Source organism: Microcaecilia unicolor, chromosome 1 (assembly GCF_901765095.1).
Source record: "Microcaecilia unicolor chromosome 1, aMicUni1.1, whole genome shotgun sequence".
NCBI lineage: Eukaryota > Metazoa > Chordata > Amphibia > Gymnophiona > Siphonopidae > Microcaecilia > Microcaecilia unicolor.
In genome coordinates, this window is record NC_044031.1 from 396,324,663 (window position 1) to 396,343,269 (window position 18,607).

Below are 18,607 nucleotides of genomic sequence, written 5' to 3' on the forward strand. Positions count from 1 at the left end.
CCACCAACTGTAATTATTTGATTTTTTTTTTTCTTCCTTTTGAGACTGTTCGATGAGTAATTTCATTCCTGGGAATGCCCAGTTTTCTTTAATTGTGAGTCACACTGAACTCAGCAGATATGTGTGGGATATAAATCTCATGTAATGTATTATAGAATTCAGTGGACCTGCGCCTAAGTTACGTGCAAAGATTTACACCAGTTTTCAGCTGGTGTAAATTCTTGCATCCAAGGTTGAGGGTGGATCCTGGTACTATGTGTTAGTCTATATACTGCACCCAACTCAGAACGCCATTTATAGAATAGTGCTCAGCGCGCATTTTTTTGTACCCAAATTTGGGTGTCATTTACAGAATCCAGGCCATAGCTTGTAAATGCAAGGGCTTACATTAATACACACATGTTCCAAAGAGTTTTATGCTCAATACAGGGCGATGTTTGGGATTTGAAACTTCATCTAGAGTTCTTGGTTTTGTTTTGGATTCACAATTCACAATGGAGAATCAGATAAAAAGCTGGAGTAAGAGGATTTTTTGTAAGCTGCAATATAAGAACATCTTTTCTTACTGATCAATTTAGAATATTGGTGCAAGCAATTATTTTGCCCCAAATAGATTTTTGTAGTTTATTGTATGTTGGTATCTATCAGACTCTTCAGGTATGGTTGCAGCTCTTGCAGAATTATGCAGCTAGGCTAATTTTTTCCCCCAGAAAAAGTGTGATCATGCTATCCCACTGCTGAGGGTTTTGAACCGATTGCCTGTAAGGGATTGAGTTGATTTTAAGGTGGCTTGCCTTATATATATAAGATTTTTTATGGGTATTGCCCTTTGGATTATATATCTCTCTGTTAACTTATCCAACAGTTCGTTTGTCAACCCGATCCAATTACTTATTAAAATTTGGGTTTTCCACCTGTTAGTCGGATTCGCTTTAAGCATTTTCATGATAGCTCTTTCAGTTACATTGCTATTAAAAGTATGGAACAGTATTCCTGTTCAAATTCGGAGGATTGATTCGTATTTTCAGTTTAGAGAATCTTTGAAAACATTATTGTTTGACAAATATTTCTGAATATATAAATCTACTATTGGTATTTGAATCTTAGTGTAACCCGCCAGTTGGATTTAAGCGGGATATAAGAGCTGGAAATGGAATGGAACACTTATAGAATAGTGCATTTACATGACTACACTTATGCCTCCAAAGCTAGTGTATCTGTGGGTGTGTAAATGTTAAGCATTCCAACACAGGGTTACACTAGTATTCTAGAATGAAATCTGAACTTCCAGATGCCCCTATAGTATAGGATCTCACCTGCAGCATCGAGGCACCTAAATGGAGCCGCCCATTTGTAAAATCGCCTCCTTAGCCCTTTGCAACACATTTACTTCATACAAGAGAAATGGATTCATTCTTTATCCAAGAATACCCATATCAGCTCAGCTACTGTGAGTGCAAGTTGGTGGGCTCAATTTCTTCTGGGCCTTGTTAAGGCAGTTTTTGGAAAGAACCAACTTGGGTTCATAATGACAAAGGGTTTGAAGATCTTTTTTTAATTCTGAGATAAGAGGGCGCTTAAGAAAGAACAGAAAAAAACTGAGAGAATGAAGTAGAAGCTGAGGTGTACCAGACACTGAAAAGATGCATGAGAAGCTGAGAGATATTACTGGAATCCTGATTTCACCAGGGGAAGTGTTTTCATCTATCGCCGTAATTTAGCTTCCACTCAACCTCAAGCTTATCTTTGCGGGATGTATGAGGTGCTGCTGCAGCTCACTGAATGCTGAAAGAGAACTTCTCCTTGAACACAGAATCAAACAGTGCAAACCTTCTGTGTGAAAGGAGCTGCTCTAAAAGCCTGTGCACGCCCAACACTACAGTGTGTTAAAAATCCATAAATCCAGGCATGATATGTGCCCTTCCGGAAATACACGGGGACCGATGACTATACTCTGAAGGTCATTTGTCATCTGATGGATAAAAGCCCAGCTGCCCTTGCTTCTTTGCAGTGTTTTTCCCTCTAGACTAACATTTTTACCTTCTCATTGAACTGCACTGAACATTGTGTACCTTAACAACTGCAGGGCGATGGCAGGAATGTAGCGCGGTAAGAGAGAGGGGCTTTTTGTTTTGCTCTGCAAAGTACAAAAAGTTCTCTCTCATTACATGACTAGATCCTTCAGCTTTTCTCAAGTGTTGCTGTTTTGGAAGTGTAGTATTTCGTCCCGGCGACATGGTCCTGTTATCTTTGGCACACAGGCCTTGTAATGAAGCCTATATGTTCCTGTACAGAGGCCTGTGGTACAAACGCTAGGTATCACTCAGCTATTTGTTTGGATTTCTTTCTAGCTCTGGAAAAAGATCTAAAATTAGAAAACCCAGGCCTCATTTTTCATGGTCGCATGCACGTCAGTCTGAGTGGCTGGAAAAAGGATAGGCAATGCGATCATTTGTGTTCCTGGACTCTGAAACCAAAGGATTTTTTTTTTAAATTCAATTTCCAGCTTTGCCTACTAGGGGCAAATACGGTTGAATGCCGATGGCTTGGGATTTTTGACATGAATTGCATCTCCGCTAAGGGATGCTGAGAATGTCTGGTATGTTTTGTATGACTCACAGAAACAGATAACTACAGACCCATCAGTCTAACTAAAGCAGTGAGTGAAGCTATGGAAACACAATTACAAGAAATGTATTGCGCTTCTGTGCCTTGAATCAAGTAGACTGCAAGACTCCAGACAGCACAGTTTCACCAGGGGGAGATCCTGTCAAAGCAACCTGGTTGAGTTCTTAGATGAGGCGACAGAAGGGATGCATCTGGAAGAAGCAGTGCAAAATTGTCTATCTGGATTTCTCTGTGAAGACCAGCGAGGAAAATAGACAGTGCCGGTTCCTGTGTTCTGTATCATACCAAAAATCCATCAGGAACCTAGGAATCCACCAGGCTGGCCAACAGTATCGTCCAGAGGTTCTTTGCTTAAACGGGCCAGTATTTTTGTGGACCAGTTTTTACGATCTTTATCCCCCATTAAGTAAATCCTATTGGAAGGACACGGTTCATTTTTTGACACTTTGATGAGAGAAAGAGATCCTACTACTGTTCAATTCTTGGTTACCATGGCCTCCCCTTGTTCCTTCTCACCCAGTACTCCCTCGCCCTTAATTGTCTTGTCTGTCTGTATTATTTTTAGATTGTAAGCTCTATTGAGCAGGGACTGTCTCTCTATGTCAGGTGTTCAGCGCTGCGTGCGCCTGGTAGCGCTATACAAATGTTAATAATAATATGTATTCTTTATATATTAGTATTCCTTAAAGAGAGGTGTTGGAGACAACTTACTAGACTTTGGAAAGTCACTCATGTTCCATGGTGGTTCCTTCAAAGCTTTTGATTGAAATAGCTCTTACTAATAATTATTTTCAGTTTGACAATGTTTACTATCATCAAATTTCTGGAACTCCCATGGATGCAACATTTGCTCCCTCTCTGGCAAATTTATTCATGGAATAATTTGAGCAGACGTGGGTTTATACCACTAGCTGATTTCAATATGTACTACTGTGGGTCCATTACATTGATAAAATATTTTGCCTGTGGTCAGGCACAGAGATGCAGCTTCAACAATTCTTTGTGAACTGAATTCCTGTCATCCTAATATAAAGTTTGATTTACAATATGATCAACATCGAATTACATTTTTGGATTTGTTGTCATATATACAGCTAATGGTTTGTTTCATATTACAGGTTTTCCAATAGACCATACTTTTTTACGTTATGATAGCTCTCAATCCATCTATAGAATAGTCTTCCTTTCTCACAATTTTTATGCTATAGAAGGATCTATTCAAAATGGAGAGAATAGAAAAAAGCTAAGGAACTGAACGAGAAGTCATTGCATCAAGGATATCCTGCCCGTATTGTTAAGAAGGCATATACTCGTGCTCCTTATAATGATAGACATGTTGTTACAGCAGACCATGCATTTAGAAGATAAAAATATGTTGACTTGTGTTTTACAATATAACCAGCATTCTTGATATACAGCACAAATTATACGTAAGCATTGGAGAATCTTACAATTACACTCTTGCTTTTGGTAGACTGAGGTTATGATCACTTATAGCCGGCAGAGAAATTTACAAGAAATATTGTGTCCTTCTAAAGTCAAATCCCTGGAAATTGTCAAGGAAGTGGCAGCCTCTTTTGAGGTTTGTCATTTTAGATGCTTAAACTGTTCTATTTGCCCTTTTACTGAAGAACTCAAGGAGGAGTGGCTTAATGGTTAGTGTAGCGGGTTGTAGACCTGGGGGAACTGGATTTGATTCCCGCTGCTGTTTGATGGTCAGCAATTGTTGAGAGCCTGGGGAATCAAGTTCAGTTCCCTCTGTAGCTCCGTGTAACCCTGGGCAAGTCACTTAACCTCCACTGCCCCAGGTACAACAGTAGTACAATGTACGACTTAGATTGTAAGCCTACTAGAGACAGTCCCAATACCTGTAAAATGAAACTCTAAACCGCTTGGGTCCAAGTGGTATATAAATACCTGAAATGAAATGAATTAATTTGTTAATCCATTTGATAAGAAGATCGTTTTACTTCATGTAAGTACAAAGTCGGTGATTTATGCTATACGCTGTCCTTGTAACCTGTTATACGTTGGTCATACCTCACAAAGTTTTAAGACCCGAGTGATTGAACAAAGACATTGTTTTAATATGTATAAAATAACCACGCTGCTGGTCAATCACTATACTCTTCAAAAGGGAGGGAAAGGGAAATGGGACTTGATATACCGCCTTTCTGAGGTTTTTTGCAACTACATTCAAAGTGGTTTACATATATTCAGGTACTTAATTTGTACCAGGGGCAATGGAGGGTTAAGTGACTTGCCCAGAGTCACAAGGAGCTGCAGTGGGAATTGAACTCAGTTCCCCAGGATCAAAGTCCACTGCACTAACCACTAGGCTACTCCTCCAGGGAGTAGCCTAGTGGTTAGTGCATAACTTTGCCAAGGGAAATCTAAAGATTCTCTGGCAGCGTGAGCAACACTGGATTTTTAAGTTGGACTGAATAGTGCCATTCTGAATGGCAAGCCTTATTTAAATAAAAAAAATTTGTCTGGAAGGATCTTTTGAGGTTCTTCACATGTGAAATATCTAGTTTGGATCTGGGGATTTAGGGTGTGTTTTTATACATTATTAATAAACATTAAGCATTCTCTGCCATTTGTGCTTTTCTAAGATACCAGTATATATTTTTTTAAAGATGCCAAGATATTTTGTGAAATCTCATGCGAGTTAGAACCGATATAAGGGGAGGTGGCAAGGGATGTCAAACTGTCTTTATTGAACCATTAGATAGACTGCAGGTCCTGTTTGAAAAGGTGAGTTCTTTTATTTTTGAGAGCTAATGTTCTGCTTTATTTTGTTTTGAAACTGCTGTATTTATTTTGTGTGCCTTCTTAGATTTTGTCCCCTGAAGCAGCCCTGAAGGGTGAAACAAGGTTTCCCTGTCAGGACGATGTATTGAATCTCAGCAGAAGATGGCAGACTATTAAACAAATATTTATTTATTTATTTATTTTATTGCATTTGTATCCCACATTTTCCCACCTTTTTGCGGGCTCAGTGTGGCTTACAATACATTATGAATGATGGAAATACATTTTGTTACAATTCGGTTATGGATTACATTGTGAAGAGTTATACGAGACAAAATCAAAGTATCGTTAAGGAATATATCAATGGAAAAGAACGTTGAAACATTGGAAGGAAACAACGAGGAGCTAGGGGCAATATATCATAACAGAAAACATATGATATACATTTTTTTTTTTTTTGTGAGTAGAGGTATGAGTGTGGTGAGGTTTCAGGATAGAGAATTCATAAGTGGATGTGTTGATGTATTGCTGAACAGTGCGTGTGGATTTTATGTGTTTTGGTTCTTTCCGTAGATTTTCTCAAAAAGATGTGTTTTCAATAATTTGCGGAAGTTGGTTTGTTCGCAGATCGTTTTCAGGCCACGCAGCAGCACGTTCCAGAACTGCGTGCTCATGTAAATAGGCGGGAAATGTGGGATACAAATGCAACAAATAAATAAATAATTCACCAGTTAGTGGAATAATATTACGGTGCAGGATATTATCATTTGGATACCACTGTTTTCATTTATCTTGTAAGGAATCTTTATGACTATTAGTTTTGTTTAATGACTGTTGAAAAGTTTAAAATATTCATAAAAAAGATAATTAAAAGCAAGTGAAAATTGATGATAACATTTTATAATATTTAAATAGAGTCATTTAGACAAATGGAGTTTTTTTAGGATCTATGATGGTGAAGGCCTCAAGTTTAGCGGGCTCTTCATTACACTGAGGTCCTTTTTTCCAAGTTTTTCTATAAACTAAGGGGACTTTGACTGTGGGGGGAGGGGAGATGACTAACAGTAGTACACTTAAATAGCAGACAATTAGTTTATCACTCAATGCATAATTAAGCTCCGAAACTTGTTGCTAGAGGATGTGGTAGAAATTAGTATAGGTAAGTTTTTTAAAGTTTTGGACAGATTCCTGGAGGAAAAGTCCATAAATCATTATTACGGCAGACTTGGGGATAAGCAGCATAGGATCCCACAATATAGCTGGATTCCATCAGCTATTTGACCTGGATTGGCCACTGTTAGAAACTGGATACTGGGCCTAATGGACCTTTGGTTTGACCTGGTATAGCAATTCTTACGAGCAGTAGGCTTTCCTGGCAGGACATAAAGCTTTGGTCTTCACTCCAAGCCTCAGGAGTTGTCCAGGTCCAGTTTGGCAAGATATGCTATTGAATATGCATGAAGGAGATTTGCAGGCCTATTATCTCCACTGTATGCAATCCTGTCATGCATGTTTAGTAATGATATGCTGAAACCCTAACTTGTTGGCGGCTCTTGAGGATTTTGAGTGAAGATGAAGGAGCAACCTCATACATGTGGTCAAATTTATATGGCTGAAAACTGGGAGATATCCTATATGCAAGGGTAAAGGCAGTTAAGGGGGCCTTTGACTAACGTGCATCAAACAATGTGGGAATTAGTGTGTGCTAACTGGTAACATGGGAACTTAACTAACACTTAGCATGAGCTAATTCCTGTATTAAAGGGGTAATTCTATGACAGAGTGACTACATACAGACCCAGTAGGAACTTACATTGTTATAAAATACTAGCGTAACAAGTGAAATATGTGCCTATGATTTATACACAAGCACCTATAAATGGGTGATGGACCATGGTTTCCAGAGACGAGAGACACAATCTTGAGATTAAGAAATCTTTATTTGGTAAAAGACTCGACACAACGCTGTGTTTTGGCCGAAGGCACTCATTGGCTACCATCAAAGGTATTTTTCAAGACATTTTCACCCGATTTACCAGAAAGCACGCGCACATCTGGATTCTGGAGTCCATTACCTTTAATATAGAGACTCCTGAGGCAGGTCTTACAACCGAAACACAGCGTTGTGTCAAGTCTTTTACCAAATAAAGATTTTTTATTGGAAGATTGTCTCTCTCGTCTCTGGAAACTGTGGTTTATCGCCCACTTTTTCCTTTTGCCTGTTTATCCTCGTGGGACTGTTGAGTTCTCCGCTCTTGCAGATTTTTGTTTGACACGTGGAGGGGCATAATCGAACGCAAACACCTATCTCCATGGGCGTTTATGTCCGAGAACAGGTCCGTGAAGGGGCGGACCGAACTGTATTTTCGAAAAAATGGACGTTTGTTTTTTTTAGCGATAATGGAAACAAAAAATGCCCAGCTCAAAAACGTCCTAATCCGAGCCATTTGGTCGTGGGAGGGGCCAGGATTCGTAGTACACTGGCCCTCCTGACATGCCAGGACACCAACTGGGCACCCTACGTCAGTGCGATGGACTTCAGAAAAAGCTCCCACATGCATAGCTCCCTTACCACGGTTGCTGAGCTCCCAACCCCCCTCCCCCAAAACCCACTACTCACAAATGTACAACACTACCATAGCTCTTAGGGGTGAAGGGGGCACCTACATGTGGGTACAGTGGGTTTTGGAGGCCTCCCATTTACCAGCAAAAGTGTTACAGGTAGGGGGGGGATGGGCCTGGGTCCGCCTGCCTGAAGTGCACTGTGGTACCCACTAAAAGTGCTCCAGGGACCTGCATACATGCAGGCCTCTAAGACTTGTTACTGCTGTATAACCTTGGCACACCAGTTTATACCTGAAGACTAATCTCTCCGAAAACGTCCTTTATTGGAATAAGCACGTTTACTCACAGTTAACTGCAGATCAGAGGTTGTGCCCCACTGGCAACGAGTCTCTCTGGTTCTGAGATTAGCAGTAGGTCCGAGCTGGCAGAATGCTGTACAATGCCCACTTTCAGCCACATTCAAGGTAAGAACTAAGTTATCTAACGTGGCTAACACATGGAAGGGATCTAAAACTGGCTTACAAAAATGGCCACTACCTCATGGACTACCGGAAACAAAACTGGACACACTCTGACCCAGTAGGCAGGGGGAAAAGCACCATGGGAGAACAGCCTACCAACTACCAACATTGTGGGATTTTCCTGTATATGTGCATGTGTGCACACATTCACACATATATGCCAGTATTCTAAACATTTACACACATGACTGAAGCATACGTGTTATGTTACAGCCCATTTTACAGAACTACCTGTAGAGTGGGGTAATAGATGTGGACTGTGCCTTGCTATTGACAAGTGCATATTGGATACACTTGTCAATAGCAAGATAACACAGAACATTTAATGCCAATCAATAGGTAGCATTAAGTGCATCTGTGATATTTGCAGTGCAGTAACACAGGCAAAATGTACTATTTTATTTTTGTCACATTTGTACCCCCTGCTTTCCCACTCATGGCAGGCTCAATGCGGCTTACATGGGGCAATGGAGGGTTAAGTGACTTGCCCAGAGTCACAAAGAGCTGCCTGTGCCTGAAGTGGGAACTGAACTCAGTTTCTCAGGACCAAAGTCCACCACCCTAACCACTAGGCCCCTCCTCCACTTCTGTGTTAACTGCACTACACTGTCCACACCACAGAGTAATCTGGGTAATTTGTGCAAGGTTACTGCAAAACTTTACTACGCTTTATTAAAAGCCACCCCTTTCCCCCTCCCTCCCCCATGTGTAAAGGCCTGAGCTAGGACAATATAGGCAGCCAGATTTCAATTTTTAAGTTCTCATAAGCATAGGCCAGGGGAATCGCCTATCTTCCCCAACTGCCATTGTCTAGTCCTCCCCATGATGGTACCCCCTGAACTTCATGTGTCCTCCTCGCTTTCTCATAGCTGCCCTGGAGGGAGTAGCAGAGGGCTCAAAGTAACAATTCAGTGCAAGGTCTGCCTGCCTTCAGCTCTGACAGGCCCTGTGACGGCACCCCTACCCCCCTCACCTCCTGCCTGAGTTTCCCATTACCAGACCTCACACTGAAGAATTTTTATTTTGAGATCTCTGTTACTGGTGCCGGGGCAGCTGTAGGAAAACCAAGGCAGGCCCGGATGGAGGAATACTGTTAACGCTCTGGTGTCTTTTCAAAATATGGAGCAGGAGTCGGTTGCTTTTGTTGACTGTGCCTAAATGCGGGTCTGGCTGACAGCTGGGATAGGTTCTTAACCTTAGAAATGTAAAGAAGGGCATCTGGGCAGATAGACAAGGACCATTTGGCTTACTTTATTATTACTATGCTACTGGAAGGACACTCCAGATCCCCCAAATACACACTTACGCACTGCCACCCTAAGACTGCTTGTCATTTACCAGCTGGTTAGTTTTGCTAAAGGACTGAGAGATCCCATTATTTAAAAAAAAAAAAAAAAAGTCTAGTTTTCACATTAGGAAGACTGTTGCTTGACATATACACCACCACACTACACTACCCTTAATCCAAATGTACAACTCATTTTGGGAAAGAGCTGCCTCATGACTCATGTTAGGAGCCCAAGCAAGGGCTATAATTCTGTGGTAGAATGCAGCAATTTGATTTTTCAGTTCATTTCTCTGGTTGGTGTGCGGCGGCTGGGCTGGCAGGCTCGAGCATATTTTCCTGTTCATGCATGGCTTCGAAACGTAATTACAGAAGATCTTTAACTACACTCCAGTAGTGTTCTACTGCACAGACTTTTAACTTTACAAAGGGCTTCATGAAGGAAAAGTGATTTGCACAGCACAGACAGCCTTTCCCTTGATCCATAAAATAAAAAAAATGCGCTGGAAAGCAGAGTCCAATCTGTAGAGTGTTTAGTCACCGCATTAAGCAAACACTTAAAACTTCCTAGCTTAAGGAAATGCATACTGTATGTCTGGGAGGAAGATTTATGCAGGAAAAAGTCTGCACGCACTGCTTAACCAACCAGTCTCTCTCTCTCTCTCAGCACCCCCCCCCCCCCCAACCTAAGTCCTCTTCTGTTCTTCCCTTCTCCACAGTCTAAAATTACACATCACCTTTTGAACCAAAGCTTTGAGATCTTACACCACAAGTGTGAATCATCACTGAGCAAGGTAGAGCGGGGGGGGGGGGGGGGGGGGGGGGGGGGGAGGATTCCTGCTGCTGGAATAAGTTTTTCAGTTCCACATGCTTTCAACTTGCAGTTGTTCATGTAAATCTGATCAGTTCACACATTCAAAGTTTTTCCTGGGGAGGCGGGCACATAGGCAGGGGAGAGCTGAAAGGCATGCATTTAGATCAGAGGATACAGCCTTCAGGCTCAGCCATTGTAACTGCAGGGCAGTAAAAATGATAGTTTTGGGAGATTGCCATGATCCAAAGGTGTTTACATGGTATTTAAAGGAGGGATTTTGTGAGATCTTCAGTTCCTGTTATACAATATCTCAGTTCCTGTGTTTGCCCCTTAAAAGGCTCACAACCCAGCGAGAATCCACTTTTCTCTACGACCACCGTACTCAGTACAATGGGTCAGAGCCAAATTTTCATGCTGTGACAGTCTAGTTACGAAAAGCCAAACATGCAATTCAGAGGAAAGGAAAATCCTAAAAAGTTACGCGAGGCCAGTGTTTCAAAGCTATTTAGCAGTGGCATAGCCACTGACCGTACAAGTCCTTTTTATAAAGATTTGTGGCAGATAAAACGTATAGCTTTGGGTATTTTAATCACAATCTAGTCAAATTATATGTTTGGGAAAGAGGCGTAGTTTTGAGGGTTGGGTGAGGGCTTATACATTCAGCTGCAGAGTAAGTTATCTGTCCAGGAAGCAATGGGTAAATAAGAAGTCTAACTAAACAAACAAGTATCCATTTGAAGCCACACTGACTTCTCAGAAGCCACAATTACATGGATAACTCCACTGAAAATACGTATAAAAACAGATTTCTTACTTGTTTACAGAACAGCCCTGCAAGTTATTTGCTGGGCTGAGATTAAGTGAACTTAGAATGTTTATTGCCAACTACTTCGATACTTTCCAGGCCACAGTAGGTAATGAAATGTTAATAAAGAATTGCGTCCACTCTCTCTGGTTAAAGCATTTATATATTTTGGGGTCCTTTTACAAAGCTGCGGTAAACACTAGCAAGTGCTTACCGCAGCTTAAAAGGGCTTACTGTGGTGTGCGTGCTATCCACACACTAAAAAAGAAATTTTATGCTTTGGCCAAAGGAGTGTGTTCGCGTTAATCGGTTACCCCCCTCTTTTTACAAAATCCATGCTAGCGGCTGTTGCGCGGTAATGCCGACACTGCCCATTCACTGGGCTGTGTTGGCATTATTGCACCGGCAGCTGCTAGCGTGGCTTTGTAAAAGGGATGGGGGGGGGGGGGGGGTTAGTGCAGCCTCATTACTGCGTGCTAACTGATTAGCGTATGAGCCCTTTCCACCTACAAAATGGGTGGCAGTAAGGGCCCGAATGCTAATGGTACATTAGCGCATGGCCATTACTGTGTAAAATAGAAAATCAGCCATTTTCCAGCTATGGCATACAGTGGCCTTACCATGCATGAAAGACTCACGTAAGGGTGCGCTAGGGTCACATTTTGCCGTAGCTTTGTAAAAGGGCCCCTTTGTGAGTAAAGGGCCAACCTATACTGGGCTTCCTACATCCAGAAATATTAGGACCTGTTGTTTGAAGAGTTCTCTCCAGAGGCACAGACGAGAAGAAAACGTTCATAAAGCAGATGCAGCCCTGGATTTCTGATCACTGTTAATTACAGCTGAAGGTGTAAAAACACACCTGCAGCTTACTGGTAGCCCTTTTTCTTTCATAATTCTGAGCTAAATAATCCTGGAAAATAACATGTCTATAACACCAGGTAAAAAAAACAAAAAACCTTTTTATAGAACTTAGACCAGGGTATCCAACCTCAGCCCTCGCCAGGTCAGGTTTTCAAGATTTCCACTATGAATATACACGAGGTCTATTTGCATACAATGGTGGCAGTGCATACAAGTAGATCTCATGCAAATTCATTGAGGAAATCCTGAAAACTTGACTGGATTCTGGCCCTCGAGGACCAAGGTTGGAACCCCTGACTTAGATGATAGTCTGACACATTATCTCAAATAAAAATATCCCTTCTCAACATTGATATATATGCAGGGCCGATGTTATGGGGGGGGGGGGGGTCAAACAGGGCAGCTGCCCTAGGCCCCACAGCTCCAGGGGGCCCCACGGTCCAGGTATCTCTTCCCCTTTTCCCCACCACAGTCCGTCTCCTCCCTTCCTAACCTTCTTTAAGATTTGATTTCCCTTCTCAGATGGGCCCCAGCGTGGCAGCCATTCCCACAAGCTGCTGCGGCTGCCCAGAAGCTTTCCCTCTCTGCTGCGCTCCGCCCCCCTCTGATGCAATTTCCTGTTTCCACCTGGGCAGATCGCAGCATAAAGGAAAAGCTTCAGGAGAGCCGGAGACAGCTTGTGAGGATGGCTGCCACATCAGGGGCCCCTCTGAGAAGAGAAATAAAACTTTTAAGGAAGACTGCAAGGTGAGGGGAAAGGGCAGGAGATGTACCGTGGTGGGGAGAAGGGGAAGAGATGCCCGGACCACGCAGTAGCAATGCAGGTGGGGAGGGGGGGGGGATGAGGAGACCCCTCCTTAATTTCTGCCCTAGCCAAATCATGTCCAAAACTGGCCCTGTACATATGATTTGTGAATGTCCAATGGTTCAGCACTTCTGGTCTCAGGTCTGGCAATATATTAATGATATACTAGAACACAAGCTAGTTTAATGGTCCTTAGGTCTTCCCACCCTCACCTTGACCTAAATAAGGACAAAAGTAGACATTTTGTTATTCTCATCGCCACAGCTATGCAAACTATTTTAGGTAACTGGAAAAATTCATCCATGTTGAATAGTACCTTTTGGTGGAAGAAAGTAAGTCTTACTGGTAAATATGAGAACCAATAAACATAACTCTATCTCATACATGGAAACCAACTGATTTATACCTTAAACGTTCATCATAACATTCTAGACTAAATGCTGCAACGTTGTATTTTATACCAGAGAATTAATCTCCTCAAAATTTTCACTTACTCTGGTTGTGACACAGAATCCTGTCTTAAGTTCAGTAGTTCTATTACTATTACTTATTTTATACTCTGTACATTGTTTCTTCCATCAATGTTTGTATATTATGCATTTTGTATTGCAAATTGAAAAATCTTCAATAAAAACATTTGAACTTAAAAAAATATACCCCCCCCCCCCCAAAAAAAAGAAAAACTAAACTTCTTGGTGCAAATAATAGCTGAGTAACTTTTACAACACTCTGCTATTTAAAATCTTTCCTGAGTTTATTCTGTATCCGTACCATATCTGAATAAATAATCCTACACAAAATACCTTCTGACAATACGGCACGATTTTTTTCGTTTATTTTCACATTTAAAATCAACAAGGGTGTATAGTACAAAAGTGCTGATCAGGTCACCAGCATACAATGAAAAGCGCACCGACACTATCGCAAGCTGCTGGTTAATATTCTATCAAGGTCAAAGAGAAAATATCGAAGCAAGCATGCCCCTGAATTATATAACTGGGGTACATGGATCACACACGATTCACTGCCATCAACAGGTTTCCAGCTAGTCTGCTCAACAAGCACAAATCTGATCAATATAACGGGAAATGGCACACTCCCTTTGAAACCACCATCTCTATCCTGCATTGAAGTGACCAGAGTTTGGTCACCAGACACAATACTACTGCAAGAGCTGCCAGTGTAACACCAGAAAGCAGAGTGACAAGAGTTTCTTCACAGAAGTGTCTAGTCTCTCTTGAAAAGAAAGAGCAGAGAGAGGGCGCCTCTCCTTACCTTGTATTTCATAGTTGCAGGCTTCCACCGGATGAGTATCCTTAAAACCTACAGAGCACACATGGATGCTTCATTAAGGGAAATGATTTTCCCAAACGGTGCCTCCGAGCTCCGACTGCCACTGAATACATCTCAGTTTCTTCGTTTCCTCCCTGCAGTCGGAGAAGAGAGTTCATTTGCATACCTTCACGCCATTGGCTCAAAACGCCCACATAAACTACCTTTAAACCCGCCTTCTTTCGAACGTCGGGGGGGGGGGGGGATAAAAGGCTTTCCAATAGAGAGTTAAACTCAACACGGTGTTTCTACCTGAGGGTATATAAAAAAAAAAAAAAAAAAAGAGCGAATTCACGATTAACTTTAATTTTTAATCCACTAGGTTGGGCTTTTGAAGGCAGCTTTTTCCAAAACTCGTTCTGACAGCCCTGCTTCCTGTGAACTAGCGACTTTTCCATAAACCTGCTTAATTTCAAAGCCGTTCACCTCAGGGGCTCCACATCAAGGAGCAGATGCATAATGGCTAACCAAACAGTAGCTGATAGCTGAGTGGTGGAACCACCCTGAAATTACTGAGGGGGCCATGCAGAAAACCTCATGGTTAGAACCCACACTCTAACATTAAAACTGCGGCAGTAATCCATAGCTCATTGCTAAATGTCCTTTTCCTTTAAGTGCCTGAGCAGTGATTGGCTCAGGCACTGACATGAAGGGTGACATTAAACCACACATACCCATGCCATGACATTTGCACTGCCCCCTACCCTCAACCCAATGCCCTAATAAGCCTCCCCCAACCCAGTACATGTCTCACCCCCAACAAGACCAACCTCCAGAGGTGGACTGGCCATTCGGACAATCATGCAGTGCATGAGGGCCCAGACACTCTAGGGGGCAGAGGCTCTGCCCAGCTGCCTGCCACCGCTACAGTACATTGCAGCCCTCCCCGGTCCTACCTTGAGGGGTCTGCAGGGGCAGGAAAGAATCCCACTTTTTCCTGTCTGCTGCCGCTACTCTACATGGCCGTGGCACCGGTGCTACTGCAGTAAGTCTCGGCAGCCATTTTGAAAAACACTTGCTGCCACCATGCACAGTAGTGATGGTGGGCAGGAAAGAATGGGGTTCTTTCCTGCCCCCTGAAGAAGCCACTAGACCACCAGGTCCTTTGGGGTAGGGCAGGGGAGGGTGGTGGTGGGGGTCCCCAATGACCTTTGCTGTCCAGGGGCCCTGACCACAGTCTGCCACAGCCAGTCTCTCTCCCAGCTGAGGCTTGAAAACTTCCCTGGTAGGAAAGGAAGGGTAATGGGACTTTTATACTGCTTTCTGTTTTTTATATATTATATACAGGTACTTATTTTGTACTTGGGGCAGTGGAGGGTTAAGTGACTTGCCCACAGTCACAAGGAGCTGTAGTGGGAATTGAACCCAGCTCCCCAGGATCAAAGTTCACTGTACTAACCACTAGGCTACTCCTCCCTCTCTCCTTCCTTCCATCCACTTCAAAAAGAAAATCCCTGGTAGTCTAGTGGAATCCCCCTCCCAACCCTATGACCCCTTGCCTAGGCCCCTCTGGCCCCATAAAGGAGACAGGAGCGATGTCCACTTGCTCTTGCCTTCATCATCATCTTCAAAATGGCAATGCATCCCATATTTGTACCATGTGGAGCATGGCACCACCATTTTGCAGATGAAGGCACTGGAGGCAGGAGCGAGTGGGTATCACTCCTGCCTTGTTTAGGGTATGGGGTGGGAAGAGGGGAGCTGCAACCAGGAGCGGGGGCTAGGGGGTTCCCACTAGACTGCCAGGGATTTTTTTGAATTGGGTAGAGGGAGGGAGGGAGGGAGAGGGCCACTAAGGGAACCTTTTTTGAAGTGGAAGGAAGAGGGTCCCTGGACTACCAGGGCAAGTTTGGTCTTACTATTGGAGGAGGGGGGTTGGGTCCGGAGGAAAGCTACTAGACTACGAAGGCCACTTCTTTTTAATACCTGGGGAAGGGGGGCACTGCAGAATGCAATCTGGGGCCGGGTGGTCAGGTTGGAGTGAAAGAAAGGGGTGCCGCTAGACACCTGCTCCTCTCAACCAACTCTTCTACGCTGACCCGAAACTGATGAAAAGTTGTTGCACATGCACAAGGGAAAATATTTTTGTCCTTATTTTCTTATCAAGGAAAAAATTGGTCTAGTTTCCCTAGAGATATTAGGTTTCTATTTAACTATGATGTATTCATTAACGCAATTAAAATACTTTCATTTTGTAAATATATGCTTTTAAGATAAGAGTATTAGTAGCACTTAATTTGATCATGATAGTGATGTTGAATTTTTGTAATTCTTATTAGGAATATTCTTGTTTGAATTTATGTTTTTAAAGTGAATTGTATTGGTATTTATATTCTGTAATTATCCTAGATTGATGATCTAGCTCTTTATTTGTAATCTGCTTTGAACCTTTATTGGCAAACATTGGACTATAAAAGATGTAACTGTAACAACGTGTCAGAAACCTTTTTTTTTCTTTTGCTTGGCTGCGGAATACTTAATGACTGCAGTAACATGCATTTTAATGCATATTATTGTAGTCTGTGGTAATGGTTCTGTGCAAGTGTCTAAGTTGGAACCAGATATAAGCTGAGAGTATGAAAGTAAAGAATCACCATCTACAACATGTTTAATTTTCATAGTCCCTTATTAAACCAATGTGACCAGAAAACAGGTTTGTGGTTTATTTCAAGCTTAGAACTGAGCATTAACTGCAAACCAATTCTGGTTGGGAAAAGCTGAGTCTAATAAGTGAATGGCATATAATGTGGGGGATAAAGAGGGGCATTTTCGATATGATGTCTAAGTCCAACTTTGGACGTTTTACACAAAAAAGTCCAAAATTTGAATAGGAAAGAAGGTCATTTTTGAAAATAGAAAAACGTCTATCTTTTTCTTTTTTTTCTTCAAAAACACTGTTTCAAACAAGGTTTAGTGCTCTGGACATTTTGTTTTTTTTGGTCCATTAAAAAAAAATTAATAAGTGCAAAACGTAGAGATTCATGCCATTGGGATGTAGAAGGAGCCAGCATTTTTAGTAGACTGATCCACCAGAAATTCCAGGAGAGCAATGGGGCACCCTAGAGAACACTTCTGTGCACTTCATAAAAATGCTCTCAGGTGCCCATCTCACCTTTCCTCCCTTATCTTTTCCCTTCAGCCCTCCAAAATGTACACCTCTGTCCCCCATTGTACCCACTACAATAGCCCTTGTGGGTGAAGTGGGCACAGTTTCCACCACAAGTGTGACAGGTAAAGGAAGATAGGGACCTGAGTCCCCCACTCCATAGTGCACTGCACCAACCACTACACTACTCCAGGGACCTGCATGCTGCTCTAATAGATCTGACTTTAACATTTGAGCAGTGACGTAAATAGGGTAGTTGACACCCGGGGCCGGTCATTTTTTAACCCCCCCCCCCCCCCCCAAATCCAGTACTAGGCATACCGAGAATACAAAACACTCAGGACCTATAGAGCAATTCTACCATACCATAAGCAGTCATTTCTACGAGTCACACAAGGAAAAGGAAAGCATCTTAAACACTACAGTGAGCACTAGAACATCAATTCACCTATTGTAAAACGAAAACAGACAGATTAGTACAGATCATCGATCCTGCACAGTCAATGCCAACTGAAAGCCATGTCTTTTTCACAAACACAGATACACCCTAATCCACTATAGAATAAGTAATCATAAACTTTCTATTTAGACAAAAATTAAACTGAACCCCCGATGCCAGACTCTGCATACAATGCAACACCACAGAAACAGAAAACGTCCCCTAGTACTGTGCAAAATATAAAGACAGCAGATGTAAATTTGAAAAAACTAACAAATACCAATCACCACTTAACAAATTAACAAATAGAAATAAAACAAATACAGAAAATAAAATAATACCATTTTATTGGACTAATACATTTAGCTTCCAGAGGCCAAAATCTCCTTCCTCAGGTCAATACAGTATAGTACTGTTACAGTATCCTATCCTGACCTGAGGAAGGGGGTTTTGTTCTCTGAAAGTTAAGTCAAAATGTTTTAAAATTAGTCCAATAAAAAGATTACCTTATTTACATATTCTATTTATAAACATTTATTAACACAGCTACAATACTATATCCTAAAGCAAAAAAATAAAAATATATATTTTATTTACAGTTTGTTCTCTCTGGTTTCTGCTTTCCTCATCTTCTTTTCACTGTCTTCCTTCCATCCAGCATCTGTCTTCGCTCTCTCTCTCTCTGCCATCCA

The 18,607-nt window shown here is 42.0% G+C and overlaps 1 protein-coding gene across 1 annotated transcript in view; it reads right to left on the reverse strand.

The window, feature by feature from the left end:
* Window positions 1-14,430, reverse strand: part of NEDD9 (neural precursor cell expressed, developmentally down-regulated 9) — a 94,604-nt gene extending 80,174 nt beyond the window's left edge. The window contains exon 1 of the mRNA XM_030211034.1: window positions 14,314-14,430. Coding sequence (XP_030066894.1) covers window positions 14,314-14,325 — 12 coding nt within the window. The 5' untranslated portion in view covers window positions 14,326-14,430. The remainder of the gene's footprint in view (window positions 1-14,313) is intronic.
* Window positions 14,431-18,607: the final 4,177 nt, after the last annotated feature.